The sequence below is a fragment of the Penicillium atrosanguineum genome (assembly GCF_028827265.1).
Source record: "Penicillium atrosanguineum strain IBT 20685 chromosome Unknown utg000005l_segment0_segment0, whole genome shotgun sequence".
In the NCBI taxonomy this organism is placed as follows: domain Eukaryota; kingdom Fungi; phylum Ascomycota; class Eurotiomycetes; order Eurotiales; family Aspergillaceae; genus Penicillium; species Penicillium atrosanguineum.
Genome location: NW_026623137.1, coordinates 97,680 through 124,984, shown reverse-complemented (window position 1 = coordinate 124,984; position 27,305 = coordinate 97,680). Strand labels below are relative to the sequence as shown.

Here is a 27,305-nt window from a genome sequence, read left to right as displayed (position 1 = left end):
ACTTCATCTATCCTAGTCTGCCACTATACAACCTTGGCAATACTGGACACTTCTACTTTTCAGATATATGCGGGCAAATATACGGTTGCAGCACTGGCTAGATTGCTCCCTTCGGAATATAGTTCATTATTCATGTTCGGTATTTTTGCAATCGGCAGTTCAAACAAGCTATACCTTACGCGTGCTGGTGGAAGAACTCAAGAACAGTCTTGTAACCGCGCTCGTACTCTTTCTTGACTTCGGCATCCTCAAGGTTCGACCGAGCCGCCATCCAGCCGTGGATCTGGGTCGAGAAGGTTTCAATGTGGTTGGGCACTTGCAGGTTGGCCTTGAAGGCTTCTACATCTTTGGTAGGTTCGTCGCCAGAGGCAAGCATCATGAAAGGCACGTTGATGTCTTTGGCGTCTTTCGGATCGACCATGGCCGGGTGGGCCTGAGCAGCAGCCTTAAAGAGCTTGTTATCAGCACCAGCGGACAGAGCGGCGATCTTTCCACCCCAGCAGAAGCCTAAGATGGACCATTGGAAGCTACCGCCGGGAGCCTGCTTGTTGGCCTCGGCCACAATGTTGGGGATCTTGGAGAGGGTCTTGGGCGGGGCGGCCTGAGTCGAGAAGAAGTCGCCCAATTTCTGCTTGTGCTCGTCGGTGGTAGGCGGGTACCACGAGATATCGGCAGGGCTGCCCTCAAAGAAGTCAGGTATGAATACCCGGTACTTCTGCTCGTTCGAGGTGGCTAGGATGTCGGCACCCTGGAGGGTCTGGTCGAAGAAGCCGAAGATATCTGGTGCAAGAACGGACACGTAAGTATAGCCCCTTCATTTCACATAACTTCATAAATTGATAGGGGCCTTTGTACTTACCGTAGATGACTAGGATGGCCTTGGTTGCCGACTCAGGACCTGTAACGTCTATTGGAGGCGTCAGTTACTTCGTCCCACATGTGAACTCGAGATCATGCGACCGAGGAAATCCGGTCCAATCTGCACACCTACAGGTCTTGAGGCCGTTGATGGTCTGATAGGTTCCCTTGGCCTGGTATCCCTTAGCCACGACGGGTGGGATGCTTTTAATACGTTAGCAGTGATTCGCGATCGGGAGGAACGTGGACGAACGAGCAGCACGCCTTGCTGATTCCAGACATGATTGGCAGTTAATCGATCGATTGAGCTTGAAGATATAGATATGTGGAAAGAAGTTCCTAGGTAGTGATTGAGGAAGATGAAGTAAATTGGAAGCTGTAACAACGGAGGTTTGGGGAAGTTCGTCCAGATTAGACCCCGCTTGACGTCATCAGGGACAATCGGCAACAAGACAGGATGCGACCTGGTGTGACTCGGTTATATGCTTCTCTCTCCGAGGCTGGTTTATTGGGTGCACCCGACTGGGAAGCTTGGAATTAATCAAACCATCGGCGATTTACCGGGTTGGTGAGGTAAAAGTGTAGACTGTATAAATGTAGGTATCGATGGTAAATATTGTTGGGTATCAAATGTACTTTAATCCATGGATATGTCGCTACACAATCGAGTCAATAACCCTGGAACCTCAGCGCCACCACATAAGCGCCACCCGACAGAGCAGAGAAGCCATCACTGTCACGTTACACAATGGACTGCACTCCACATTGACATCTACAAAGCTAGATAGACTCCAGTGCAGGTTGGAAGATCAAACAAGGAGCGAGATAACGCCAAGAACGAGAGCCTCCTAAGAATATGAGTATAAAGATATGATAGCTGCCGTACGGATTTTCCATCGACTCTTGATCGTCTATTAGAGGTATATATCGAGGACACGACATGTCGAAGGCTGTTCGTTTGCGCCCGAGGTTTCACAGGATTGTAGTGGAATGGGCTTCAAGATGCTTCGCATCCACCTCGACAGTCACTAGTTTCCACGTAATTCTATGCGTGGACAGATCGTTTGTGATTCACCGGTTCTGCGACTCGCTGCGAGAATCGGCTACTTTGTCTTGAACGACCGGGTGAAGCCCCAGCAACCAAAAAGAAAATCCAAAAAAAGAACGAAAAAAAAAATCCAAAAAAATCCAAGGACACAAGACGCACGAGGTTCCCACATTCCCAAATTCAAGACCCGACTGCAGACTCGGCGAAGCTCATGGAGGTCGATCTCCCGCATCCATTTCAAGTCGATCAACTACTATTCATGGTGAATGGTCCCAACGCCAAACCGCCTCGCCCGAAGCCACCGGCAGGAACCGAAGCGACGATCGCATGGCTCGAGCCTGAGACAAGAGCTTGGTGGATCCACCCGCGCTGTCACATCTGTAAGGTAGGAGCCGCCTTGCATGAGCACTGGAGCACTGGAGCATCGCCAGCAAATCGGCATTGACACTACCGAGGGGAACGATCAGGGCTTCGATTTCCCAATCGATGTACGCGGCTCGATCAGCATAGATGAGGGGGCCTCGATAGTCGGGCTCTATCATGGGTTTCGAGTACTGTAGAACAAATAAATCCTAAAGCTATCTAATGTCCTAGGACAGTATCAATAATTTGTATGTACTCGGTACTTGTGGTAAAAATCAAAATGGAAGAGACAGGCCAAGGGGTCGGAGACAGGGATTGTTGGGAATGTGACTAAGGGGAGGAGGAACAATCCAGAGGCAAATTGTCTCGTATGCGGTCCGTTTCCCCCCTTTTTCAGACGAGGTTACAGGAAATTGATTGCAAGCGAGACGGGAACTATAGAGTATGCAGTCCCGATCATGATCCTGTGGGAAGCCCCGATAGTGTCGAACGGGCGCGCCCGGGCAAAAGGAAAACGACAGATCTACTCGGGACTTCCGTAGTTGACGCTTACAGTTGACCACTAACACCGACACCGACATTGGCATTTTTGACAGGTGATGATGAACCGGCTAAAACACACTCTCCCCCTCCCCTTTTCATCGTAAGCCCATGCAGACACCGGCAACGAAAAGGCAACTATTGGCGGGATAAGGGGAGATAATCCCCGGGTCGTGGAAGCGAAGGTCTAAGTAAATTGACTTAGATCAAGGGGAAAGCCAGCTGAGCCCTTTCCGTTACGCCACTCCGATCGCACGCGCGCTGGTGGGTATAAAAGAGGGGACCCGACAGTATGGTGCATGTCGACTATTGGTTCTCCATCCATTGTGCCACGGTCCCGCGAGCAAGAGAGAGCGGTATCGAAAAGAACCATGGCCGGCGAACCCGGGGACTAAACCTCAATGCCATTGGGGGCCGAAAGGATGCAGATGACCAGAAAGACGGGCTAAAAAGACCCAAATAGACCGCGAGAGACTCCGGGACCCAACTTCGACTCGATCTAACGAGATCCGCTCTCGCGCGCCGGGAACCGGCGAATGACCATGCGCGTGGCTCGCTTGTCTCTGCCCATCAGAGGCGACTGCTCCAGACTCCCATGGCTCGTATTCTGGCCATTCCGGTCATGTCCGTGCGTCGCTACGCGCATTGGGCAGGAATCTGACCGGGTCTCATTGTTAGAGTGAGGAAAATACGGAGTCAGAAAATAAGAAAGGAAAAATAATAATATGTGATAGCCGGAGATGGTCAGGAATAGATTGTCTCTCCGGAGTGATACCTTCCCAGTCCCCTAATTCTGGTCCTAGCTTATCGGTAGCGCGCATTCTAGAGTTTTAATTTTTAATTTTTTTCCTCTTTTTCCCTTTTTTCCTTTTTTTCGTTTTTTTTTCTCTTTTCTTTTTTGATTTTTCCATTTTTTCCCTTTACCCTTGCCCTTTCTATTTCCTTTTTATTTATGTTTTTCTAATTTGCTTTTTCACGCGAGTCGGGACGCAAGGAGAGCCGCCGCTTTCTGCCTCTGACTTTCCGTTTTGACTCGGGTCGGTTTACCCTTTGACCTGTCCTAGTAAAGAAAATAGATAGCACATATTTCGGATGTAGGTCAAATAGAAAAAGAGGCACTAGCAGCAATAGCAAATAGTCGGATCGAGAGAGACTCAAGTTCGGAACGGTCAACCGGGGCCTGTCAACCACGTTGCCCCTCCTCTTTGGGATTTTCTCAATCTACTTTTTTTCTAGAGTCTTCGCATCGTCCATTTAGTCCATCCGTTCCATTCGTTCCCCACGCTGGCCAGACCCGCGTCGACCACGGGTCCCACCATTCTTCGCGTCCCTATACACCTATACCTCTCTTATAATTACCCTCTGCTATCCCCGCGCTTCTGCGCCTCCCCCAACGCCACGGCTTGTGCTTCTTGTCCTTTCCTCCTCTTCTTCCTACGGTTCCTTCCCCTACGCCTATACACAGATTTCAGTGATTTTGGGAAAACTCACCAGGAACACATTCTCGAGACCATGCACTTCTCGCGCTTTCGTCGACCCTGACTTTCTTTCCCTTTTAGTCGCGATCTCCCTACTCTTTCTCTTCCCCCTCCCAGGGCTGACATCCTTCACCCCCTCTTCGGAGCGTTAACTGTTCACCTCCTCTCCTTGCTCCTTAAACCTCTCCCCATCCACGCCTTCCCCTAAAAAAAAAGAACAACAAGCCAAAAAAAATACCGACTTGAGCCTCATCGATCAAGTCACTGCTTTCTCGATCGCGAGCACCAGCGATCACCGCTTGCCCCTCCTGGATCCTTCGAGCCCTTCTGGGGGCCTTACAGGTGGTCGAGACTGGTTGACTACGGGACACTCTTACGTTCCTTCCAACCTCGCTCCATCAATTTCCGAAGCCGATTTGTTTGCACGAGATCCGTCCGCTAATATGGCTGCACTCGCGGTTCCGCCTCCGATGGGATCGGCGCTGGATGGTCTGGCTTCTCAGCCGTTGGTGAGCCGTCGCCCACAAGCTCCGGCTTTGCCCAGCTTCGAACTACCGCCGCCACCATTTGGTGCGGCCCCCAAGTTTTCCGCGCATCCCGGATATCCGTCCATGTCCCATCCGCCTCCGAACGTGAGCGTGGGGAATCTGTTGACCCCCCGGCCACAAATCAATCCGGAGAGACCGCCACTGTATCACAGACCTTGGCACCGTCGACGGGGGTTTCGTCAGATTTACCTCCCGCGTACTGGCCCCAGACTTCGCCTTACGGTGCGGCCCCATCTCAGTGGGCCCCCGGTGTCAATCCCTACTCTGCGCGCAACTCTTACTCTCCATCTGGCATGATAGGACGTTCTGGACCGGCGACATCACCTCCGACGACCGACGGATTATCGCAATCCTATGAAGCGCCGCCTTTGGCCTCGTTCCATCATTCTCTCCCCGCGCCACCTTCCAGTCTCCCTCCTAACGCTCAACCGGTTTCCATGTCCCTATACGCATCAGGTCACGCTACATCGCCCGCTCCTCTCCCATCGAACGACCCCTATACACCCAAAGGCCACTCCATGTACGGCGCGACTCCTCACCAGGCCAGCTACTCCCACATGTATGGCGGTCCCTCTCCAATCGGCCATGCTGGACTGGGTATTCATCCCGGACGTATGCCTGCTCAGAACCCTGGCGCACAGCATCACCTGGCATATCCTCGCCAGCCATGGCCCTCGTACTCCCTGCCCGCGATGAATGGTCCGGTCATGACGAATGTGCACAGTCCAAATAGTCCCATGTCGGTTATGGGCGGTATGCAGCCCGGAGGGCTGCTACCAGGTTTCAACAGCGGGCATATCGCCAGCACCCAGCATATGTATGGTGCTCACCCACCACCCCACGGTCTGGCTGTGCCGGCGGCGGACCGCCCCTTTAAATGCGACCAATGTCCTCAGAGTTTCAACCGCAATCACGATCTTAAGCGCCACAAGCGCATTCATCTGGCTGTGAAGCCATTCCCTTGTGCGCACTGCGACAAAAGCTTCTCGCGCAAGGATGCTTTAAAGGTGTGTATATCCTTTTTTGAGAGTGCGACAGTGACATCGAACTAACAACATTTCCAGCGACATATTCTGGTCAAGGGCTGCGGCAAAGACGGTGATTTAGATGGCAACCAGATGGGTGCTGATGAATCCGTTAAACACGAAGGGCGCAGCGAGGACGGCAGTCCTGTCGTCAACGGACGCACCTAGACGTGCTCCGTATTTCTGCATCCCTGTGGTCTCCGTTCCAGCTCCTCAACTACAAGCCCCCGTCATTGTGTATTTACTGGAAGGCGAGGACGACGGATCGACCACAGCGGCCTTGGGAGTCGGGGTTCTTTATAATATTTTTCTGTCTTTTTCTGTTACTGGCGAAGGGTGCGTTGACTGGGCATAACTGGGATGGTCTGATCTTCTGTCTTGATCGTGTTTGATTATTGTGTTTTTTTAGCCTGACGTGTGACGTGTGTACTGATCCTTATCCTTCTCTGTGACTTGAGAGAGCGAGCACCTGGATTTGACTGTTTATTTTACGGGGGACCTCGCGAGTCCGGTGTTCGATGGTATATAGCATGAATGATCTATTGCATTACACTTGAACTGATCCACTCCCAGTCGTGCTAGAGACCTGCCCCGCCACGCGAGAAATTAAATGTGAATCATTCGTGTTCACGACCTCTGATTACAGATTAAACCCGAGAGGCGTTCTTCTGCATACAGGCAACGCGTTGTGTCTGACTCTTCAAGCAAAGAATCCGACTAGGGCCGTTGATGCCGACTGCGGCCTGCCTTGAAAGATGAATCCTCTAGCACAGTGTTGATTTTTTCCTCTTATATCGTGCTCGTATTTCTGCCCTGCATTCAGTGAATGTTCTTCCTCTTTTTCATCTTCACGGATCGTGTCACTGCAAATGTCTCTTCTCGTCATCCCCTTTGTGCTCATCTTCGGCATCTTTCGTGGAGCCGTCCGCAGTCCCTCGGGAACTTGATCATTTGACGAAAGTTTGCTTACGAGCTGAACCCGACCCTCGTATCTGGAAGTACCTTATCTCAGTCCAGCGTAATTGGGCTTTCAGGCGTTCGCAGTTTTTGAGCAGTTTGCTTTGCTTGATTAGGAATATTTGATCCTTGCTAGAATGGCTCATTCGAAGCCCCTGGGGCACTTTTGGTTTTAATTTTTTTTTCCAAGCGGTACCCAAGATCGAAATGTGCACATATACAAGGGAATGGATGAGAGCTCAGTCATGCCAATGAAGTATTTTCCAAGGGAAAAAAAAAGACGCGAGTAAACTAAGCGGGGTATCTTGCGGGATGCGCGGTAGGAAATCACATAGAAAGAAAGAATACAATAAATGTCGATCACTTCCGACTCTCCTGCTTCGCTTTCCATTCTTCCACTAGTCCTTGGTAATCCTCCGTGCCGTAGGGGTGGAAGCACTGTGCAAGCAGGCCCCGCTTGCGCTCAGTTGCCAAACCCAGATCGCGTAACATCAGATCGATATAGGGAATGGCATCAAACACAAAGTCTGGGTTGCGATGGCCGAAGCCCCCTGGGTATCGAATCCGGCCAAACTCCGTGTGTAGAGTTGTTTCCCACGCTAGGTCCAGCTCGGAGTCGTCCTCACTTTTGGAGTCCGAAGCTGCGCGTACAGCGGGCGGACAGCGCTCAGTCGCCGTGGGGGTTAGCTGATTTCCAAAGTAGGCAGAAATCCACAGTGCTTGAGTTTGAGCAATCAAGGTCGTGTTGATGGTCATGGTGATTCCCATGAAAGCCAGAGATCGCTCTTTCACGAACGAAAGTGGAACCATGAATCGAGTCATTCGGAAGGGGTGCGGAGCAGCTGCTTCTGACTGTTGACTGAGCGGTTGGTACTTGGAGTTGGGAGGAGGACCATTGCGTAGACGAGGGAATCGTCGAAGGATTTCCTTGTCCGCGGCCTTGACCATGCGCTCATCCACAGGGTCTGAGCTCCACGGGAATCCCATCTCGCGATCAATGCCTTCCGGGAGGAACTTCAAGTTGGGGGTACAACGCCAGCCTGTCGAGCAGATTAAAGCTGTGGTCGGGAGTATTTCGCTACTGGATAGGTGCACGGCATGGTCGGAAAGATGGTCAATATCGGCGATGTGCACCTTGATAGTGCCATCTTTGATCAGATCGAAGAAGTCGGTAGGATAATTGAGAATGCTGAGCGACGAGGCGATCCAGAATGGACTCACCCACGGTTTCAGCTTCTTCATTTCCGGGTTCTTGTCATAGCCGTTCAATTGCACGACATCGTCGGCCAACACAGCCCAAAAGGCGTCGACAATTTTGCGTCCCAGCCAAGTCTCATGGAGAAAGCTGCGCACACGCGTGAAGCCATCGGCGTCGCCCCAGACACACGGGCTGAACCAAGTCAAGAGGCGCGTGGTCACCAGCTTCTCTAGCCACTTCTTCAGCGGCGTTACATAGGCGGGTGCCATCCAACAAGGACCGTGGCCGGATTCACGAATGATCCAGTCCACGTTCATACCGGACGTGGCACAGGCATAGGCCGCATCCCACGCGGATTTCGAGCCGCCAAACACTGTTGCTCGTCCCTCGGCCTTGAAGACTTCAGCTTCATGCTGGAGCATGTCGCGACAGTGAAGCAGAGGTGCACCAAAGGTCTCCTGTCCCGTGAAGTCAGGCAGATAGGCCTGCGAAGTGATACCCGTGGCTACAATTAATTTTCGAGTCTCGATGGTCACCGATTTCTCTCCGTGCGACACTATCAACTGCCATGTTCCATCCAGCTTATGTCGGGCGCTTTCCACGTTATGGTCGAGTCGAACGCGATCGGCGAAACCGAACTTGTCGGCGTAAGCTTCCATGTATCGCTGGATGACATCGCAGGGAATGTGTTGACCAGGCTTCACGCCAAAGCTGGCCTCGTCCATAGGAAAATCGCTGAATTCATAGGTGCCCAACATGTTATTTGATTTGAGGCCTTTGTAGTGACGATGTTTGGCCCACACCCCGCCGATGGAGCTGGCCGCCTCCAGGAGAAAGATGTTGCTTTCCGGATTGAGATCGCGATAGGTCTTGACAGCGGCGAGCCCGCTCCAGCCTGGTGGGTTGATATTTGGTCAGAGTGCATGCCTTTCCCTGTTCCCCCGCGAAACTCACCTGCGCCAACCACCACCAGGTCCAAATTCTCCATTGCGCAAGTGAATGAGCGGTATGATTCGTTTGCGTTGAGCTCAGAGGTTTATGCACGAAACTAACTAGAGACGCGCAAAAACAGATGACCACCGAAGGAAACCAAGAAATGAGCGTTACGAGGACAGCCAGGAGCTGGGCAGCGCGTTTTCTAGCTTTTCCGCGCTTTCAGAAGTGGGACACAAGGGGGACAGGGGAAATGAGCTTCCCGCATTAGGGCTGAGACTTGTGTCCTAGTGGCACAGCCGAAGAAAATAGCCTACCGTGACGAGGGGACCAGCAATCGAGTCCTGCTTCATTCAGATGTTCCCGCTTGGCATGCAGGTGGTCGAATTGGTCGAATTCCGGCCTTGGCCCGCGATGTGATTACGTGATCATGATTTTTGTTTCTAGTTAACTATTCTCTGTGCTTTGATTGCAGCTGAACGCCCAAAAGTCAGATTTGGACTCCGTCGTTTGACATCGCGGCGTCGCGCATCCACTGGCCGATCACTAACCTTTTCAACCGTCTTCGAAGCGAGTGGGGACTTTCTGAGCGTTGGAACTAGGGGAATAGGGGCTCCACCCCAACATTGGCAATTGGGATGGTTGAATCCAATCCGTCAAGAGGCGTAAACCTGTCAACTGCTTCTTCTTGCTTTTAGACTGAGGAATCAATAGATAACCCGGGCTATGCAGCCCGCCGGTCCCTAACTGATACTACCTTGGTGTATTCGAGAGATAACCGCGTTAATGGCCAACTGCAGGCCCGATGTTCGATTGCATGCAAATCCATCGGGCAATCGGAGATGACACGATCCCTGGGACCTGCCTTATTCAATGGTTCAACGGCGCGACCCGCTGTGACCCACTGTTGGCGGAGGTGCCGTGATGCCGCTGTCATGGACATCCGAGACTGGAACTTAAGCGGAGATGCGGCCATGAACAAAGAAAAATCGTTGATATTGGTTGTTGGTTGATTTGAACTGTAATTCGAGGTATTTGATTTGATAGAAGCGGCTACGATGCGACTACGGACCCAAAATTACCTCAATTGCATTGCGAACGATTATATGTAGTACGTAGCTCTGGGGTATTAGGGGAATTTCCCCGGGGACTGATCGTCACAAAAGCCTCGCAGCGAGAGGCATTCTCATCTCGGCCCTGACCGGCTCGGCTATTGACAGATTATTGCTGCATCCTGTCGTTGCGTCACCGCACTTTCTGGTCCAGGACAAAGAAAAATACCAGTCAAATGCACACGAGTAACCCATGGTGTATATGACCTTACTGTTATCGCACTGTCATCTAACAAGCCTTGTAGCCGTGCACCATTGGACTCTTCACTGACTGAGGCAATGCCGATCGTGTACTCGGCGTCCAAAAACTAGGAAACCCGTGCATCCCAGATATTTGAGTAGTTAGACGTTTAATCAACGAAGCCGCCACCAACAGGACCCTCTAAGTCTATTCAGAAGTAGTCTCCACGCTTTGATCTCCTCAAACATGAGAGTTTCTTCATTCTATGACTTGTCTTGGGAACCCACCCATGTCCCACTGACTTGGGATCCATTTCTGCGCACTGACATTTATAAATCGACCAGGTTGAGGAATTCCTTTGTCCGGCCTGGTTCTAATGACAAGCGCTGTGGGGAAGCATCGAGGTACTGTCTGTTGCCGCCGCCCTACAAACCCCCCTGCGATTGCCTTCTTTATCTGGTGCACCCCCGGGGATCTCAAGGCCTTTTCCTTCAAAGACAAGCAAGGTAATCTTACTTGCGCGGCCATGGGTGATTTCGTTGCAGAGGCCTTCACACTTTTGGCTGTGGCCATCGTGATCATCGGCCTTAGAACTACTGCAAGATGGATTATGGTCGGGCCAAGATATTTCCAGCCAGATGATTATTTGATGCTGTTGGCAGGTGTAGGTAGGCTACCCTGAAGCTTGCGACAACCTTGCTAAGGTACACCAGATGGTTTACGGACTGGAAACAGCTGCAGCGTACATGGTAGGTGCGTGGTTTCATGGTCTCACGAACAATGCGATGACGGACGAAGAACGGATGGCTTTATCTGCCGATTCAGAGGGATACCGCCTTCGAGTTGGAGGATCCAAGGTCCAAGTGGCTGGCTGGTCATTATACACCTTGTTGCTATGGTTGCTGAAGACGTGCATGGCCATATTCTATTCTCGATTAACGTGAGTATTGCAAGCTGTGCGTGGCTATTGGAATCTATTGACCAAATTATCTAGAGCTGGTCTCATAAACATGCGAGTTCGCATCCACATCGCTTACGGGTTGATTGCTGCAACTTATATAGCCACACTTTTCTCCATTCTCTTTGGTTGCCATCCGATGCACAAGAACTGGCAGATCTACCCAAACCCTGGAAGTAAGCCATTTGTTTTACCAACATACGACAAGAACTAATTGATTATAGATTATTGCCAGCCTGCCGTGTCAATTATTGATATATATGTTACCGTTGTTCTCAATGTCGCGACCGACATTTACCTAATTAGCATTCCTGCTCCGGTATGCCGGCATATTTGTCTGCCAAACTTAAGAGAGTTTGCTAATGAAAAAAAACATCTCTCAGATGTTATTCAAAGCTCGACTCCAGTGGCGGGAAAAACTTGAGCTTCTCGTTCTCTTCAGCGGCGGGTTGTTCGTAATGATGGCGGGAATCTTGCGTTGTGTTTTGATCTTGACGGTTAGAACGCCTTCCTTCTGCAATTCTGACAGTATCATAATGCCTTTTTGTTTCTAGGCCGGTGCCAATGGTGCGGAACAAGCAGGAAGCTGGGCCTGTCGCGAGACCTTCGTCGCCGTCCTTATCGGAAACATCCCCATGATCTACCCCCTTTGCGCGGGATTCCCCACCGAGTGGGTCTCTACATTGCTACAAAGAGTGGTAGCCAGAGCTACCCTTTGTCTGATGGCGATGGAAGCGGGTATCACAAGCGCAAGAAGTTCCTGCACCCACTGTCACTTCCTGCCGATACACAGTGGAATACTGTCAGTGACGAACAGATGATATTGCCCACTTCGCGAGAGCAAGCTCCGGCCTGTACCGCTGAAGATGGTGATTGGGAAACAAATAGCCATACAAGTCAAGGTGGAGGGATCAAGGTGGTCCATGAAACGATGGTGCACAGTGCTGAGAAGGATCAAAAGTTATAGAACATATTTGAGGACTCGGAGGGGATTTTACACTTTTTCGGTTCTTTGGACATATATGGGATGTTGCATCACTCCTCTCCCTTTTGTCCCTGGACTTTCGCGTTATTTCCTAATTCCCAGTGTTATTGATAGAACTAGTGTTTCATCCAGCCTTAAATTATTCAGAAATTCATACACGCCAATCATTTCCGAGCTTTCGTCCACAGGAGCCCACGCATTGCATGATATGCGAAATGGACCAAAGGATAAATGGGGCGTACTACTCCACCGGGATAATCCTCTAAGGAGATCGGAATCATGTGGGTTCCCTCCACCGGAGAAGGTGCAGTACCTATTCTTCAGGGCAAACCTGGGGAAACGCCCCTGAAACTTTACAAAACGCCTTTATTATTATTATCTTAAAAATGAAAATCTCCGCGTTAACGAAAGGATGGAGTTCTGGGGGGTATCGGAGCTCCGCATGCTCTCTACACTGTGTATGCCCCCTTGAGGTGTGCATTATGCCGGAAAAGCGGATTGTGGAGAGAATGAATCCGGGGGAAATAAAAGGTGATCAACTTCGCTCCCATGAGGGATGTGAGTCGTAACTAATCATCGACAAGCCGGATTTGAAAATTTTTTAAGATGCACTCATTGAGAGTCCTTGCGCCCTTGCTTGTTGCAGGTCTGGCAATAGCCGATAACATCACTGCTACTGTCAATCTTGGTGTCTCCAAAGGATCAACCTCACACTGGGCATCTGGTTTTATCTATGGTATTCCTGATACTCCCAATCAGATCTCTGATCAATGGTATACCCAGATGGGGTTCCGATACGGGCGTGCTGGAGGAGCTCAGCTGGATGCTCCAGCTCGGGGCTGGATCTGGGGACTGCAGGAGTACAAAGGCCGTCTAGCATCGACCCTCTCCAACTATCAGACATGTCGCAAGTACGGAGCAGACTTCATCATTCTGCCTCACGATATCTGGGGCACTGATCATGCAAACTTCTCGACGGTATGGCCTGGCGATGGCGGAGACTGGTCAGACTATGACCTCTTTGTGAGAACTTTGATGGCCGATCTCAAGGCACACGATGCTCTCGAAGGGCTTGTTTGGGACATTTGGAATGAGCCAGACATTGAGGTCTTCTGGGTTCGATCTCAGCAGCAATGGATCGATTTGTATATTCGAACACATAAGATTCTTCGGTAAGTATTTTTTTAAGAGACCTGGGCGAGTTGCTAACACTCAGAGGCAGTGAGGATGCCGCCTTTGATCAAGTTCAACTCTCTGGGCCCACGCTTGCTTATCGCCCAGTGTCTGGCAATACCTGGTGGGCCAACTGGCTGGCCCAGATTGCAGGAAACGACACTATTCCAGAGCAGTACGCCTATCACTTGGAAGGAGAGACGGGCGATTGGGACAATGATCTTCAGAACACAAACGGCACCCTGACGGCGCTTCTGAAGAGCTACGGCCTTCCTGAGCGTCAAATCAACATCAATGAATACGCCAATTCGGCCGAACAGATCCCAGCTGGGGCAGCCTGGTGGATTTCTCGACTAGAGCGCTACGATGCATTTGGACTGCGTGGCAACTGGCTCAGCGGTTGGAACCTGCACGATCTCTTCGCCAATCTTCTCACCAAGTCCTCCGAACCCTTGGACTATAATGCGACCGACTATGCCTCGGCTCCAGAATATCAGGTTTACAAATATTACAACCTTAATATGACGGGCAAGCGAGTGGAGACCTCTGGCACTGGCGACCGTTTGTTTGACGTGTATGCGACAGTTGATTCTGACAAAGTGCGCATTCTCTCTGGAGCGCGCATTACTACGGGCAACTGGCAGATCACCGTGCACAGTATAAGCTCGGTCGGGCTTCCAAGCAAAGGCTCTGTTGATATTCAAACTTGGGGTTTCGCAGGCACCTCTGTATATGAAACGGTCGATGCTCCTAGTGACCGTGGCATCGTCTCACACGCATATTCTGGTGACACGTTGACATTCCCCATCTACCAGACCGATGCCAGCACAGCGTGGGCATTTGAGTTCAGTCGTTAGTTTATTCACAGAGTAGTTGGATCAATTTCATAGCTCCGAGGAAATCTCCCGGATGAGTGTGGACTGATTCCGTCCCCCGCATTCAAGATTCCGTAGATTCCGAAGCGACCCACGCGAACCCCACTTAAATTCCGTCTCTCGGCTTCGGCGCAATTTCCCATGTATCACCTGCGAAAAAGATGCATCCAGAGAGTAGCCAACGGGCTATCCGAGAACAAGGTTGCTCGGGAGATACGGGAGATACCAAGCCAACTTTGAAACGAAATCAACGGAGGAGATATGCCTCCAAGGCATGGTATGTCTCACCACCCTCGACGATTGAGCCAACGATTGACCTTTCGCGTCAGCGGACAATGCCAAAGGCGAAAAATTAGAGTAAGAATCAAAATGGCTTGGGAGAGCTGATTTTTCATTCCCTGACCTCTCCGAGCAGTGCGATGGCAATACTCCATGTCGAGCCTGCATCGCCAAAGCCCGTGATTGCCAGCGACATGGAACAGATATGCGAGGCCGTTGGCGATCAAAGGACAAAGTCCTGACTGGACCAGCACACATCCTGGCACCTAGGTTGAATCGGGTCGAGCGAGGTCTGAAGCTGAGGAGCCCGGTCCCGCGTACAGCTCAAGTTCCGAGGGACTCAAATGAGAGCCTATTCGCACGGGGAAATCTCTCTCTGCAAGTACCAACATTTTCCGGGGAAACATCTATTGCACACAACCTCACAGTTGTCGAGGGCCGACTGGAGCAAATGGGTGTTCATTATGGACACCGACCAGCTTCTCCGGACCACTCATTTCGATCGTGCCTAACACCGTCTCCGGAACCCCCTACTAACCATTCACCGGATCGACATGCAGACTTCATCCCCAGAGTTCTTCAGGCTCATGGCATAATACCCGATAGGAAAAAATGGGAGGGTCTAATGCACACATTTTGCGACGAGGTGCACATTCTTGTCCCGTTCTTACACCCGCCAAGCTTATGGAATCTTCATGAAGAGATATGGGAGAGCTCATTTGGTGACCAATCCGGGGACTACGACCGAAGTATGACTCGACGCATGCAAGCGGCGCATGTTTTGTTATGCGTTGCCAACGGTAGATGTGTGGAGACCTCTCGTGCTGAAGGGGGCAGTGGACCGTATTCTGCAGGTTGGAGCCTATACAGTGCTGCTCGGGGCATCTTCGGAGACCTCCTGGAGGGATTTCGTCAATGCAAGAATCATGTATTCGTGCTTCAGACTGTTCTCTTAATAGTAAGACCGAACAACTACAATGACCAGCTCCGCAATACTCTAATCGATGGCCTTGATCCAGGTTATCTATCTTTTCCGCCTTGACGCTCATGGATCCGCTGAAAAAGTCCTGGCCCTCTCAATATCACATGCGCATCATCTTGGTCTACAAAGAGAACGAGTTGTCAAGAAAATGCCTACTTTCCAAGGAGAGATGTCTCGTCGCTTATGGTGGTGCATATATCTATTGGATAGGCGACTAGCTATAGAGACTGGCCGTCCTTTTCTGATTCAAGATGTGAATATTGACGTGGGCCTTCCACACAATGTGAGTGACGAATGGCTCACCAGATGCCAAATAGTTAAAGATTCCAGTATTGCAGAGGGAACTGTGGAGTCAGGTCCTACCAAGATTCCATATCTAGTCGCCATGGCCAGCTATTCACGGGTGATTGGAAAAGTTTGGGAGGCTTTATATGGCGCTGCAACCTCTGAGTCAACTTCAAGCCCGCTTCTCAACGAATATCTAGAGCATCTCATTACCCAGTCTCAAACAGGCATTCGGCCAGAGTTCTCCTACAACCCTCACCGTCCATCCAACCACGGGCTAGATGGAATGTCCTGGTGGCAAATAAAACAACACCTCATGATGCGAATAGTACGTCCGTTTTGATGTTATCTGGGAACGGTATGCCATGTCTAACCGTGGGTCTTAGAGATGGTCCTCCCTCTATCTTTTGATTCGAAAGCCAATGCTTCAAATGCCGCGATCTCATCAAAGGCCTGCTCCCGAAACTATAGAAAATGAAGTTGTTTGCATGCGACTAGCTCGCAGCATCATAGATGACTTTGGTAATGTGCCAGAGGAGCACCCCAAGTACACTTTTCCATTTCTTCATTACCTGTCCAGCGCCACAATCATCGCGCTCGGTCTCATTATCAAACAGCCCTCGTTCAAAAGCACATACGCCACTTTGACCCTTGAGGCCGCACGATCACTTAGGGAACATTGTGCCAAAACATGGGTGTCCGGGAAGATGGCCCAGACTGTTTGGAAGCTGAACCAGATGGCCGTTGCAGCGCTAAGTTCTGACGAGCCATCACCGGCGGCGATTGAAGGCTCTACTGGAAACCATTCTGCTACTCACGTTACACATGGGCCTCGACCTGCTTTGAAGGCTGCTCAACACCAACATAATGTTGTATTCGAAGACCCGCCCATTGATGCGCAAAGGCTCATTTCAGACATGACATTCACGGGAGAGGCTGGATTCGAGCAGGATCTATCAATTCAAGATGAAATGGTAGATGGTGGAATAGAGTGGCTACAGACACTATTCGCAGATGGGCTTGACACGCAACCTCTTTCAGTTTGGGATTGATCGTTCCTGTACACTCCATATTTCTTCTTGGTTGCTACTGGGAGGACATCACAAGCTCCTTAGCGCATGTGGATTCTTTTGCTCCAGTAATTTTGAAAAAAACCTCGTTCTATCTGGCTCATCAACATGAAATTTTCAAGCATGATGTACACAATCCCCGTCGGTCGAGACTTGCTAATGAGTTCCATTTTAAAAACCCTTCACGATCATCGGACTTTGCACTCTGATCTTATGACCGTACTTGTAGAAGATAAATGGAATGGGAATTAATGTCACCTCGATAAGTGCCAACATAGTCCCAGCCCAATTAGCACCCAAAGTGCTATACAACTTAGATCCAGCAAGCGGTAGAACTCCAGCCAGGCCGTATCGCACTATCGAATTTCCGGCAAGTGCAGATGCCGCATACACAGTGTAGCTTCCAGCTATGTAGTTAGTGGCATATATGAAAACCAGACCGTTGCCAATTCCAAACGGGAGACCGGCAAGAATAGGCCATATCCAGTGAATAGGTGGTCGCGCGGTCCAAGCGAACCAGAACTCTCCGATTGGGATCAGAAAACTTCCCACACATACAGCAAACACAGCTGCTTCAGGGGTAGGGCGTCCTGTCATCGAATCTCGCGGATGCATGGCAATACATCTTCGAATCAGTGGCTCCAATGTCACAGCGATTGCAGTTCCTGTTCCAATACCACAGTAGCTAAGTCCAGCAAGGCCTGGCGCCCAGCCACGGAGCTCTTGAAACACTATCGGATAGGCCACAAAACACAGGAAGAGAACGGCATAGACCACACCAACGTAAAGATTCCAGAAAATACTATCAAGCAGTATCAGCAAGTACTCGACTCAACTTATGTTGGTGCTCGTACCAAATTGGCTCAGAGACAATCATGCGGAATGGCCGAATCAAATTTGTCCTTATGATCTCAAAGCCGGTCTCTTCATGATCATATAGACACCACCATCTTTGATCGCCTGTCTCATGTTGTATTTTCTTCGTTCGTTTTCGGAGAAGAGCTGGCGCATATGTCTCTTTGACTAGAAACATCAAGAATAAAGAGACTGCGGAGCAAATCATGACCAGCCAATTTATCCATCGCCAACCGAGGTATTGATATATAAATCCACCAATAATGGGGCCTAAATTAAATTAAGGAAACATTAGAATTAATTTGTAAACGATTTTCTGGAATACCACAATCTTACCAAGAACAGGACCATTCATTGTCCCAAGACTCCAGCAACTTAAGGCCAAGGCGCGATGTTGCTCATTCGTCACATCAGTGACAGTACCTGGGGCACTGGCAATCATGGTACCACCAAAAAAGCCCCCAAAAAATCTGCTTATGAGAACTGCTTCGATATTTCTAGCGAGAGCCACGGGTAAAATCAGGATGCCAAACAATAAAACAGAGATGAGATAGACTGGACGACGACCGTAGATCTCTGACAAAGAAGACAATACGACCGATCCAAGAGCAAGCCCAAAGAGATTCGTTGTCAATCCCAGGAGTACGACGGTCTCCGAGGAGACGTTGAATTCCTTTTGCATCCCATCCACACCAGAGGTGTACATTGTCGTGTATATTACTCTGCGTACAATGTTTCAATAATAGATATTAATTTCAGTATTTGGGTATCAAACGTACACGATAGTTGTGGAGAAAGACATTGCGGCCACAATGAACCTTCTGTACCAGACTGGCCAAGTCCGAGGATTTTCCGCATCCTCGGCCTTCCAGGTCACCTCAAACCGCGCATCACGAGCAACGACCATTTGTTCTGAAAAAGAGACAGATTGAGATATTTTATACTCCATCACGACCGTGGAAAAACTTGTGAATCGACATTTCATTCAATGAAGGGTGATTCGGCTCTTATACAAGCCGTGATCTTGCGGGGTAAGAGCAACGGAATCTTTAAAATTCTGTCATATTCAAGATTCCGTGATACATCTACTGACTCGGCAATGTCACAGGTCGACTAATAGCCTCAGTATCCAGGGTGAATAGTACGTAACTACAACGGAGTATTGTTCAATTCAATCCAGGACGACGGCTTTCCTATCCGAGTATAATTATTGCGTTGAAAACAAGCAAAGCAAGGCACCGAGGATTGAGGGTCAAGGTATCAACTGATGCGACTTAAGCAGTATATGATAGAACTAGTGAATTCTATTAATTCTATTCTGCTGATCCAAAGGTTCACTTTCACTTTAACTTGCATTTATACAATCGACAAAATCCAAGGCGTTTGGGGGCCCGATATGTTCAGGGTCTTGCCCCTACTTTTAAAAAAATAGTAGAGACTTGCTATGATGTCTATTACAGAACGTACCGAAAGAACGGATTCTGCTTGTCGGTAAGGTCATCGAAGGCGATCTTGTCACGCTGTATTTCATCCAACTCCAATGTACTTCTTGAGCGATTTTCCCTCCAGAGCACCAGGTATAAAGTAATGGCCGCGAGAATGGTGATGCAATAGCTATAATACTATTAGCATTGCAGATGATGTGCCTGACTGACTAGCTTACCAGATGATCAAGCCTGTCCATAGTTCTGGATAGTGTTGGGCCTTGGTCTCGCTCTTGATCAGCTGAGGTCCGATAATGTTTCCAACAGTATAAGCGACAAAGACCGTGGCAGCCATAACGGTTTTCTTGGTGGCTCCTGCCACGTTGCTAGCTCCGACTGTAATGATCAGGCTGACCACAGGTCCGAAGAAACCCGTAAGAGCATAGCCGACGACTGGAGTAGCGGGCTGATAGCCCCATTGTGACTTCCAAATCATTACACAGCCGGCAATAACTGGCAAGCAGCACACAATCAACATGGGAATGCGTGTGTTGGGGATCACGGTTGGAATGTATCCGCATAGAGGGATGAAGATAACACAAACTGCACCGACGGGGAATTGAAATAGAATAGAGTCTAGGGTCTCATAGCCAAATGTGGAAACGATCAGTGGCCCAAAGCCAGAAATAGCTCCGTTAATGGTGTACCTATATGAGTCAGTTCCTGTTTTGGATGATGCTGTAGATGCGAGAGAAGGAAAACTCACGCTGACGCCATCATGACGGCTACCAGGTAAATCTTGACATCCAATGAGGACTCTTTGATTTGATCAAACTTGATTTTCTGGCAACGGATGCCAGTTTGTCCCTTTCGCAGTCGCTCCACGGCGATCACTCTTTCCGCCGGGGTCAAAAACCATGCGGACACCGGCGAGTTGGGCATTGCACAGCACCAGAGACCGAATAAAAACGTCAAAGCGCCAGCAAGAATATAGATGTACTGCCATCTGGCCAAAGAACCGGACGTTATCTGGCCGAAGCCATAGTTCAGTGCTCCACCAATGATGGTGAACCAGCCTGTTCCGGAGAACCACCAAGCTTGTCGAAGAGCTTGCTCTTCTTGCGTGTAGTAGCTGCCGACAATTGTCATGAAGCTTGTCGGAATGACACTTTCAATAAAACCTGCCATTTTATTAGAGATCTTGATAACAGAGGTCTGGAAAGTAACCTAGGGAATACCAAGGAAAAAACGCTGAACAAATAGCCCTCGCCAGGATGACACGCCAGCAGTCGCGGCACAGACAAGGGCCCATAGCAGAACTACGGGACCAAGAACACATCGAATGTTAAATCTTTGTAAGATGAAAGTCATTGGGTAAAGCCCCGCCAGCATTCCAAAATAGAAAATTGACGTTGCCCAGCTGAGACGAGAGGTATCGACTGTGGCTGGAGATGTAGAATGATCGATCACTTCTAAAGCCAGATCGGTGGTCATGCCAAAGAGGGATGCACTTCCTAGAATAGCCTATTCATGACTGTTAACTGAGTGCTACATATTGAAAATAGGAGCTATGCTACCTTGTCATAGTACACCATGCCGTAACCTAAAATAGAAGTTTGCGATCAGTCGATGCTTGTTTTGTCGGAGATCGAGCAAACTTACCGATTAACATAGCGGGCATGAAATAGAGATCGATTTTTTGGAGCACTCTTTTCGCGACGACTGGATCGATTTCCTGGGCGACATCGCTGACCATTGCCAACGCGACGTCCTTATCGGAGTCAGGGGTGGTACCGACACTGGCAATACTGTCCACCTGGATCATTTTTAAGGTTTTTCCACTATAGCCCTGCTTTGTGCAGTTACACGGGTGCCAATCACTGACAACTGCTCTGCATGTAAACAAATATCATCTTCGCAAAGTTTTGAATTTGACTTTTAGAGACCTTCCTGATCGGGATCCGATATCGCGTGACTCACCGCTATCCAATGTAGGACTGTCTTACCGCCAAATAATGCGGGCGGAATAATATACGAGGAACAGACTTTTCCCGCCATCTTTGGGAGCAAATGTGGTTGGTCTAATGATGCTTATGAGGCGATTTGTTTGTCTCCGAAACTTTCTCCTTTGTGTCGTTTACTCCGCAGCTTTACTCTAATCAGATGATCGGGGATTACCGGGGAAGTATGTAGGTCAGTCATCCCATGGAAGGAAACCATTCGAGTCGCTAAGACTTAGAATATTTGATTTCCTGTAGATGACGATATCTGGGATTTATAATACATAGAATTTCCCAGGGTTTCAGGAATGTTGGGTCTCACGCACTGGTGCTATTTATCCGTGGTCATCATAGCGGCCCGAGTTAATAGGATCTATCATCGAAACTGGCCAGAGTAAACTATTGAACATTACCAAGCATTTATGCTTCTTTCGTTGGTCCAAGGGCAGTTTTATCAAGTTCCGATTTATCGGCAAGGCCGCAAGCAAGTTCTCAGAGTGATGATATCAGCGGGCCCAGTCGGTTCCGTCGAGGCCCACCAGATTGCATCACAGATTGTATCTTCTGTGACCAAACGTTGCTTGCGGGAAAGAACAGGTTGGAAAAATGTTTAATGTAGCTATTTCCCCTCCTTTTATCCCGACACACTGGGAGGTGACGTAAAAAGGTCAATGGGCTATAAAAGCTAAGCTGTCTGCCTTGCCACCGAACTTTCAGAAAACCCTGAGTATTACTCTGATACATAAAACTTTCAGAATGCCTATTGAATTTACCGTCTTCAAAGGGTCCAAAGATGGAACGATTCGAGAGGAAGTCACACGGCGCGACGAACTCAGGGGCGACAATGTGTTGGTTCGAATCACCCACTCCGGTGTTTGCTTTACCGATGTCTATTACCGAAATGTAGACATGGCCCTCGGTCACGAAGGAGCGGGTATTGTGGAAGCGACCGGCCCTGATGCCAAGATCTTGAAGAAAGGCGACCGTGTAGGTTGGGGGTACGAGCACGATTGCTGTGGCCACTGCCGCCAGTGCCTGACCGGCTGGGAAACTCTGTGCCCTGAGCGAAAGATGTACGCCGGGGCCGATTTAGATCAAGGATCATTCGGATCTCACGCCGTGTGGCGTGAAGCATTCCTTTTTAAGGTCCCCGAAAACATGAGTAACGAGGACGCCGGCCCTTTGATGTGCGGTGGATCGACTGTTTTCAACGCACTTCACGTCGCTCAGGTTCGTCCGACCGCTCGCGTGGGGGTGGTCGGAGTTGGTGGTCTGGGCCATCTGGCCATCCAATTTGCTACCAAGATGGGCTGCAAGGTCATCGTTTTCTCTGGAACGGATAGTAAGAAAGAGGAAGCTTTGAAGCTGGGCGCTTCCGAGTTTCATGCAACCAAGGGTGTCAAGGAGTTGAAACTAGAAAAGCCTATCGACAACCTCCTTGTGACTACCAGCAGCCAACCAGATTGGCAGCTGTACCTCAACGTGATGGCTCCCAACGGTGTCATTTCGCCCCTCTCGGTTGATTCGAATGACCTGAAAATCCCGTACATGCCTGTGCTATCAAACGGACTCAGGATCCAGGGAGGAATTGTGTCTGCGAGACAGGTGCACCGCGACATGCTCGAATTTGCGGCTCATCATAACATCAAGCCGATAAAAATGACATTCCCGATGAACTTGGAAGGAGTGAAGGATAGTTTGAAGACTCTGGAAGATGGCAAGATGCGGTACCGAGGTGTGCTAGTTGCTGGTAACTGAGGAGCGTGCAGGTGACTCACATGCGATTGAAAGTTATGGTCATGACTCTGGAATGATTATTACCTGTTTGTAATTTAAAAACGACAACATGAACAATATCTCAAATGAAAATGAAATTTGAAGCCTGGTTAAAGAGAAAATTTAGAAAAAGATCAGAAGGCGGGTGAGTTGTTACGTTTAACTTTAAGTGAGGACCTTGAGCCGGGCTTACGAAAAGGCATATTATGACATCCTAAACCACACGTTTTCGGATTGAGTACTAGTCTTATACGTTGCTAATTGAGATATACATTGATATTGATTCAGAGTCGACCATGGATAGGCGCTGCGTCTCTGGCGTCGGCAGCAGGAAGACGAGGTTCCGGTAATCCTAGCTCTCGTGTAACTTCTCGAGCAGCCCAAAGGCCTGTGACAAGGGCGAGACCGAGACCGCCCGCGTAACCCAGCTTAATAAATCCACCAGCATCGACTCCAGCCATGAGTAGGCCAGGGATGACGGTGTTGTCCTTGCGCATCAATTGAAACTCCACCGTACGTAAAAGTGATACTAGCATATCGTTTAGCAAAGAAAAGAGCGAAGAAATATTCCCCTCCCCTGAGCGGGTAACACATACGATGGCTGCACCTCCATGGCATAGAAAGGACCTTCACCGTCATGGTCATCTTAGCGCTGATGGACGGAAACTTTGCCTTGTATCTTACCAATTGTCATGATTCCGTCGAAGCGGTTTGCGGTGGGGTTACCACTCTCGCGCATCCATTGCACTGCTGGTAAGTACTCGTCCAGCCATGCCCGCTGCAAATCTGGATCGCCGTGTGGCACCCAAGACCTTAGTTTTTCATAAGTATTCGGCGCCCAGCTTGGCATGGGTCAGCAAAACAAAAAATATGACCCGCTAAAAGAAGAATCCACACATACAACATGCCAGCAGAAAGATTTGAAGATCCACCAACTTCTTCTTGTTTCTCAAATACCCGGGTCTTGGCTCCAGCCTCCGCTGTGAATGCAGCGCATGCCATGCCGGACATGCCTCCTCCACAAATCAACGTGTCGACTTCCGAGACTTCCATTTAGCAGTTCAATATTACTGTAACTCCGAAAGTGGAATTAATTCTGTTCAAATAGCACTGGCTTTGAGAACTAAAATGCGTTAAGGGCCTGAGGCACCGGCCTCTAAATTAAAGAGCCGGGTGGATCTTCGTACCGATGAGCGCAACTATCGACCTCACACTGTAATAAATCCTTCAAGAATTGACGAGCGGACCTCAAGCCCATAAAACACCGGGTTATGTTCCATTTCAGTGCTTTCGGTTAGGCTGAATCCGAAGCTAGGGATTTCGGGATATCCCCGCATCTCAAATTTCACCGAGTCTCGTCATTCTCACCAGCTCCGGAATCCTTGGGCTTCAGCCAAACCGGATAGATCCAGCTCGTTTTTTTTGTTGGTAACAAGGGTGATGTCATCGTCCGACACAAGAGATGGTGTTATAGGGCACCCGACACGACCGACTGCTGCAACTGCATGCGAAGCATGTCGGAAACTGAAGGTACGGCTGCCATCATCACAGAAGACACTGGTAACAATGTTGAACTCGAAAATAGATGAGGTGCACACGAACAAAAGAAAATGAGACGGGCTTTTCAAGACCGTGTGATCGTTGTGGTTGAACCAATCGAGCGTAGAGATCCAGAGCCACAACCACTGGGACGAAAGCGTGGCGCGCGAGGCCTGTGTCGTGGGTTCGAAAAAGCAGTCCACAATCTGAAGTCTGAAACGCGAAAGGCAAATATGGGTAATGAAGCAGTGAAGCTCCAGGAAATCGTCTACTCGGGAAGTGAGCAAGCGCACGAAGGACATTCCTCATCCAACCTGCCAGAAACCACCGAATATCACCAAAAGTCAATTCACTCTGAGAAAACTATGATCTCAAGCCCGTCCTTTGATCCGGCTACTTCATCAGGCTGGATTAGAAGCTCTCGTGCAGATCAAACGACCGGATCAGGAATCTCGTATTCCAACGAGGACCTGATCAATAACCCCGTTGCGCTACTAGCTGATGTATCAGATGCTGCACGCTCTCAGTTTCATCAGCCGATACCAGTAGATGCCTCCTTGGTACAGGGCTCTGAGGCAGAGACTAGAGAGCTCACTATTGATATACCGATTCGCGGAAGCCTCGGTTTGCCTATACTTAACCGCTTGGGAACCATTTCCCTTGGGCTTCACCTAGATAGAAAAAGCCTGAAATATAGTCTCGAGGCTTTATTTTATCATTCCACAGCTGAAAATTAGTATTCAAACTATTTCAGCCCGTCAGTGAACCTTCTTCGCGACGTGGGCGCCGATTTTGATTCCGTTGACCTAGGGCTTGTTACCATGGAAGAAGCCGAGTACCTCTTCCCAATGTGAGTAACTCCGTTGAGCTTTTTGTACAGAAGGCTTATAGATGATAGCTATTTTACACGATTACACCCAATAAATGGTATCCTTGATCCGGTTCTCCATACGCCGGATTTTGTTCGCTCTCGGTCTGCCTTGCTACTTACGTGGCTTCTAGCTCTCACTTCACAGTTTGATCATGCTTTTAATCGATTGCTAAGAGGCTGCGCCTACATGGTGAAAGACTATCGAAAGATGTGCATAATCGTGGCTTCAAATCTGTCGAAATCGTTCAAGGGTATTATATTTCTCTGCTGTCAGCTACTCCTGCAGAAACATTGACAGAAGAGCGTTCTTGGCTATATATGATGTATGCATTCGGCGTGGCTACGGAGTTTAGATTAGACCAGGGTACTTTTAGCAGAGAAAGGGTTTCGCAAATGCAAGACTTGGAGCCTTCGGCAACCGAGGAGGAAGCGCGAAGTCACGATACATGTCAATGGGACGCGTCTATGTACAGCCAACGATTGATTCGCAACTGTGAACGAACCTGGCTGAGGATTGTTTTGTGGCAAAGGGCCAATTGTGTGGCATATGGTCTCATTCACAGCTTCCCAGAAACCCCCTTGACCAGCAGCATCGAAAGTTGGTTGTTACACCCCCTGGCAGATTCCACGGACAGACATACCTTTATTGTGTTGAGAAGAAATCTACCTTCTTTGCAAACAGAGATACAGTCTCAAGCACTATTTTCCCATCAAGATCCCCATTGTGTACGGAATCTGATTGATAATAGTCTTGAAATGTGGTGCAGCACCTGGCTTCCTCATGCAACAATCAACCTGTCTTCTTCGCCAACTGAACAGCTATCCGAGATTTTTCTACGGTATGTCTATTTGCATGGGAGATTTTGGACGCTATATACTGCCCTTCATTGCAAAATCAACGGAAGCCACAACGTCGATGCCCTCCGAAAAGATTCTTTTGAGGCAGCGGTCAATACGTGCGAAATTGCCGTGCACAACTTACAAGCTGTCGGAGAACCACTTTACGCGATGCTTGCACCCACCTGGGAAATTATATCCTACGCTGCAGTATTGGCTTTGAAAGTGTTCCCCACAATTTATGGTCCTCGGGTTGAGGATCAGGCTGAGCTGTTTGCCTTCCTAGGCCAGGTCGCCCTTCAGCTGGAACGTGCCGGCGCGACACCATCGCATCGTTATGGAATCGCAGCTCTATATGGGCAACATCTTATGAAAATTCTCCGTACGAAAGCCGGAGATTTCAAGGAGGAACTGCAAATAGGTCTTCGCCGTGGTAATGCCACTCGCAACAGTAGAGGCACCCTCGAACCGCAGGGAGAGAAAATGTCTCAGAACGGACATTGCACATCATTTAATCTGGGAGATCAATTTGCTTGCTCGACAAGCAGCTTGTTCTTACAAGACCATTTCCTCGAGGATGGGCTTGATGATCTGTTCCGTGAGATTTTTGGACCCGGATTTGATGGTGTCTTCTAAGATGGCCGTGACTAAAAGTCACGAATGGTTATGGAATCGATTGCATTGAGCGTACGGCATAACGTGATATTTAATATATATGACTGTATCAATTTTTGGTCATGATCTTTGTAGCCTCAAAAGTACCTGGGATAAGGCTTTCTGAGCATTCGCTTTGCTCTGCCAAAAAGGATAAAGAGCCATAGCCACCTCAGTGAGCCTTTCCAAACTATTTATACCACGCATAGCATGATACTGGGGAATAAATTCACCAGGTCGGTTTAATGACTCATTGAAGACCTCGAGCGATATTGGTCCTCTGTAACCGGTCGCAAGGACGGCAGCTGTGACCAGTTCGACCGGCATATAACCACCTCTTGATTGTTCTAGCGGATACAAGCGATGGCTTCTTGACCAAGGAAGAAGAGCTGGGACCTTAGGGTCCGTAGGAGGTTGAAAGATAATTGGGTCCATCAGTTCCGCGTCGCCGCACTGGAAAAAGAAGATCCGGTCTCCGGGAACAGTCATTACAAAAGATGA

At 49.3% G+C, this 27,305-nt stretch overlaps 11 protein-coding genes across 11 annotated transcripts; 6 read left to right on the top strand and 5 right to left on the bottom strand.

Annotated features, from left to right (window-relative positions):
* Positions 1-175: 175 nt before the first annotated feature.
* N7443_006279 (dienelactone hydrolase family protein) lies at positions 176-1,140 on the bottom strand (the record flags this gene model as incomplete). The annotated part of the gene is made up of 4 exons (XM_056886335.1): positions 176-780; positions 860-907; positions 992-1,062; positions 1,112-1,140. 4 exons carry the CDS (start codon positions 1,138-1,140, stop codon positions 176-178), a joined length of 753 nt encoding a protein of 250 aa, XP_056739984.1.
* Positions 1,141-4,730: 3,590 nt separating this feature from the next.
* N7443_006278 (putative C2H2 finger domain protein) lies at positions 4,731-6,028 on the top strand (the record flags this gene model as incomplete). The annotated part of the gene is made up of 3 exons (XM_056886334.1): positions 4,731-4,919; positions 4,988-5,842; positions 5,900-6,028. 3 exons carry the CDS (start codon positions 4,731-4,733, stop codon positions 6,026-6,028), a joined length of 1,173 nt encoding a protein of 390 aa, XP_056739983.1.
* Positions 6,029-7,177: 1,149 nt separating this feature from the next.
* N7443_006277 (uncharacterized protein) lies at positions 7,178-9,003 on the bottom strand (the record flags this gene model as incomplete). The annotated part of the gene is made up of 2 exons (XM_056886333.1): positions 7,178-8,910; positions 8,970-9,003. 2 exons carry the CDS (start codon positions 9,001-9,003, stop codon positions 7,178-7,180), a joined length of 1,767 nt encoding a protein of 588 aa, XP_056739982.1.
* A 1,614-nt stretch (positions 9,004-10,617) lies between these two features.
* N7443_006276 (uncharacterized protein) lies at positions 10,618-12,166 on the top strand (the record flags this gene model as incomplete). The annotated part of the gene is made up of 6 exons (XM_056886332.1): positions 10,618-10,905; positions 10,955-11,181; positions 11,236-11,375; positions 11,424-11,518; positions 11,754-11,869; positions 11,935-12,166. 6 exons carry the CDS (start codon positions 10,618-10,620, stop codon positions 12,164-12,166), a joined length of 1,098 nt encoding a protein of 365 aa, XP_056739981.1.
* Positions 12,167-12,790: 624 nt separating this feature from the next.
* On the top strand, positions 12,791-14,214 carry N7443_006275 (glycoside hydrolase family 39 protein; the record flags this gene model as incomplete). The annotated part of the gene is made up of 2 exons (XM_056886331.1): positions 12,791-13,356; positions 13,407-14,214. 2 exons carry the CDS (start codon positions 12,791-12,793, stop codon positions 14,212-14,214), a joined length of 1,374 nt encoding a protein of 457 aa, XP_056739980.1.
* A 179-nt stretch (positions 14,215-14,393) lies between these two features.
* Positions 14,394-16,830, top strand: N7443_006274 (C6 zinc finger domain protein; the record flags this gene model as incomplete). The annotated part of the gene is made up of 5 exons (XM_056886330.1): positions 14,394-14,509; positions 14,562-14,589; positions 14,645-15,469; positions 15,531-16,106; positions 16,165-16,830. The coding sequence occupies 5 exons, from the start codon at positions 14,394-14,396 to the stop codon at positions 16,828-16,830; spliced, it is 2,211 nt and encodes a 736-aa protein (XP_056739979.1).
* A 189-nt stretch (positions 16,831-17,019) lies between these two features.
* N7443_006273 (uncharacterized protein) lies at positions 17,020-18,610 on the bottom strand (the record flags this gene model as incomplete). Its single annotated transcript, XM_056886329.1, has 4 exons — positions 17,020-17,650; positions 17,703-17,871; positions 18,040-18,425; positions 18,483-18,610. 4 exons carry the CDS (start codon positions 18,608-18,610, stop codon positions 17,020-17,022), a joined length of 1,314 nt encoding a protein of 437 aa, XP_056739978.1.
* Positions 18,611-19,059: 449 nt separating this feature from the next.
* On the bottom strand, positions 19,060-20,952 carry N7443_006272 (putative MFS transporter; the record flags this gene model as incomplete). Its single annotated transcript, XM_056886328.1, has 7 exons — positions 19,060-19,120; positions 19,171-19,317; positions 19,367-19,834; positions 19,894-20,308; positions 20,366-20,651; positions 20,705-20,730; positions 20,790-20,952. The coding sequence occupies 7 exons, from the start codon at positions 20,950-20,952 to the stop codon at positions 19,060-19,062; spliced, it is 1,566 nt and encodes a 521-aa protein (XP_056739977.1).
* A 931-nt stretch (positions 20,953-21,883) lies between these two features.
* N7443_006271 (NAD(P)-dependent alcohol dehydrogenase) lies at positions 21,884-22,885 on the top strand (the record flags this gene model as incomplete). Its single annotated transcript, XM_056886327.1, has 1 exon — positions 21,884-22,885. The coding sequence occupies one exon, from the start codon at positions 21,884-21,886 to the stop codon at positions 22,883-22,885; it is 1,002 nt and encodes a 333-aa protein (XP_056739976.1).
* A 302-nt stretch (positions 22,886-23,187) lies between these two features.
* N7443_006270 (CAZyme family CE10) lies at positions 23,188-23,956 on the bottom strand (the record flags this gene model as incomplete). The annotated part of the gene is made up of 3 exons (XM_056886326.1): positions 23,188-23,432; positions 23,588-23,745; positions 23,805-23,956. 3 exons carry the CDS (start codon positions 23,954-23,956, stop codon positions 23,188-23,190), a joined length of 555 nt encoding a protein of 184 aa, XP_056739975.1.
* A 557-nt stretch (positions 23,957-24,513) lies between these two features.
* N7443_006269 (uncharacterized protein) lies at positions 24,514-26,786 on the top strand (the record flags this gene model as incomplete). The annotated part of the gene is made up of 3 exons (XM_056886325.1): positions 24,514-25,066; positions 25,205-25,292; positions 26,063-26,786. The coding sequence occupies 3 exons, from the start codon at positions 24,514-24,516 to the stop codon at positions 26,784-26,786; spliced, it is 1,365 nt and encodes a 454-aa protein (XP_056739974.1).
* Between the last annotated feature and the right edge of the window lie 519 nt (positions 26,787-27,305).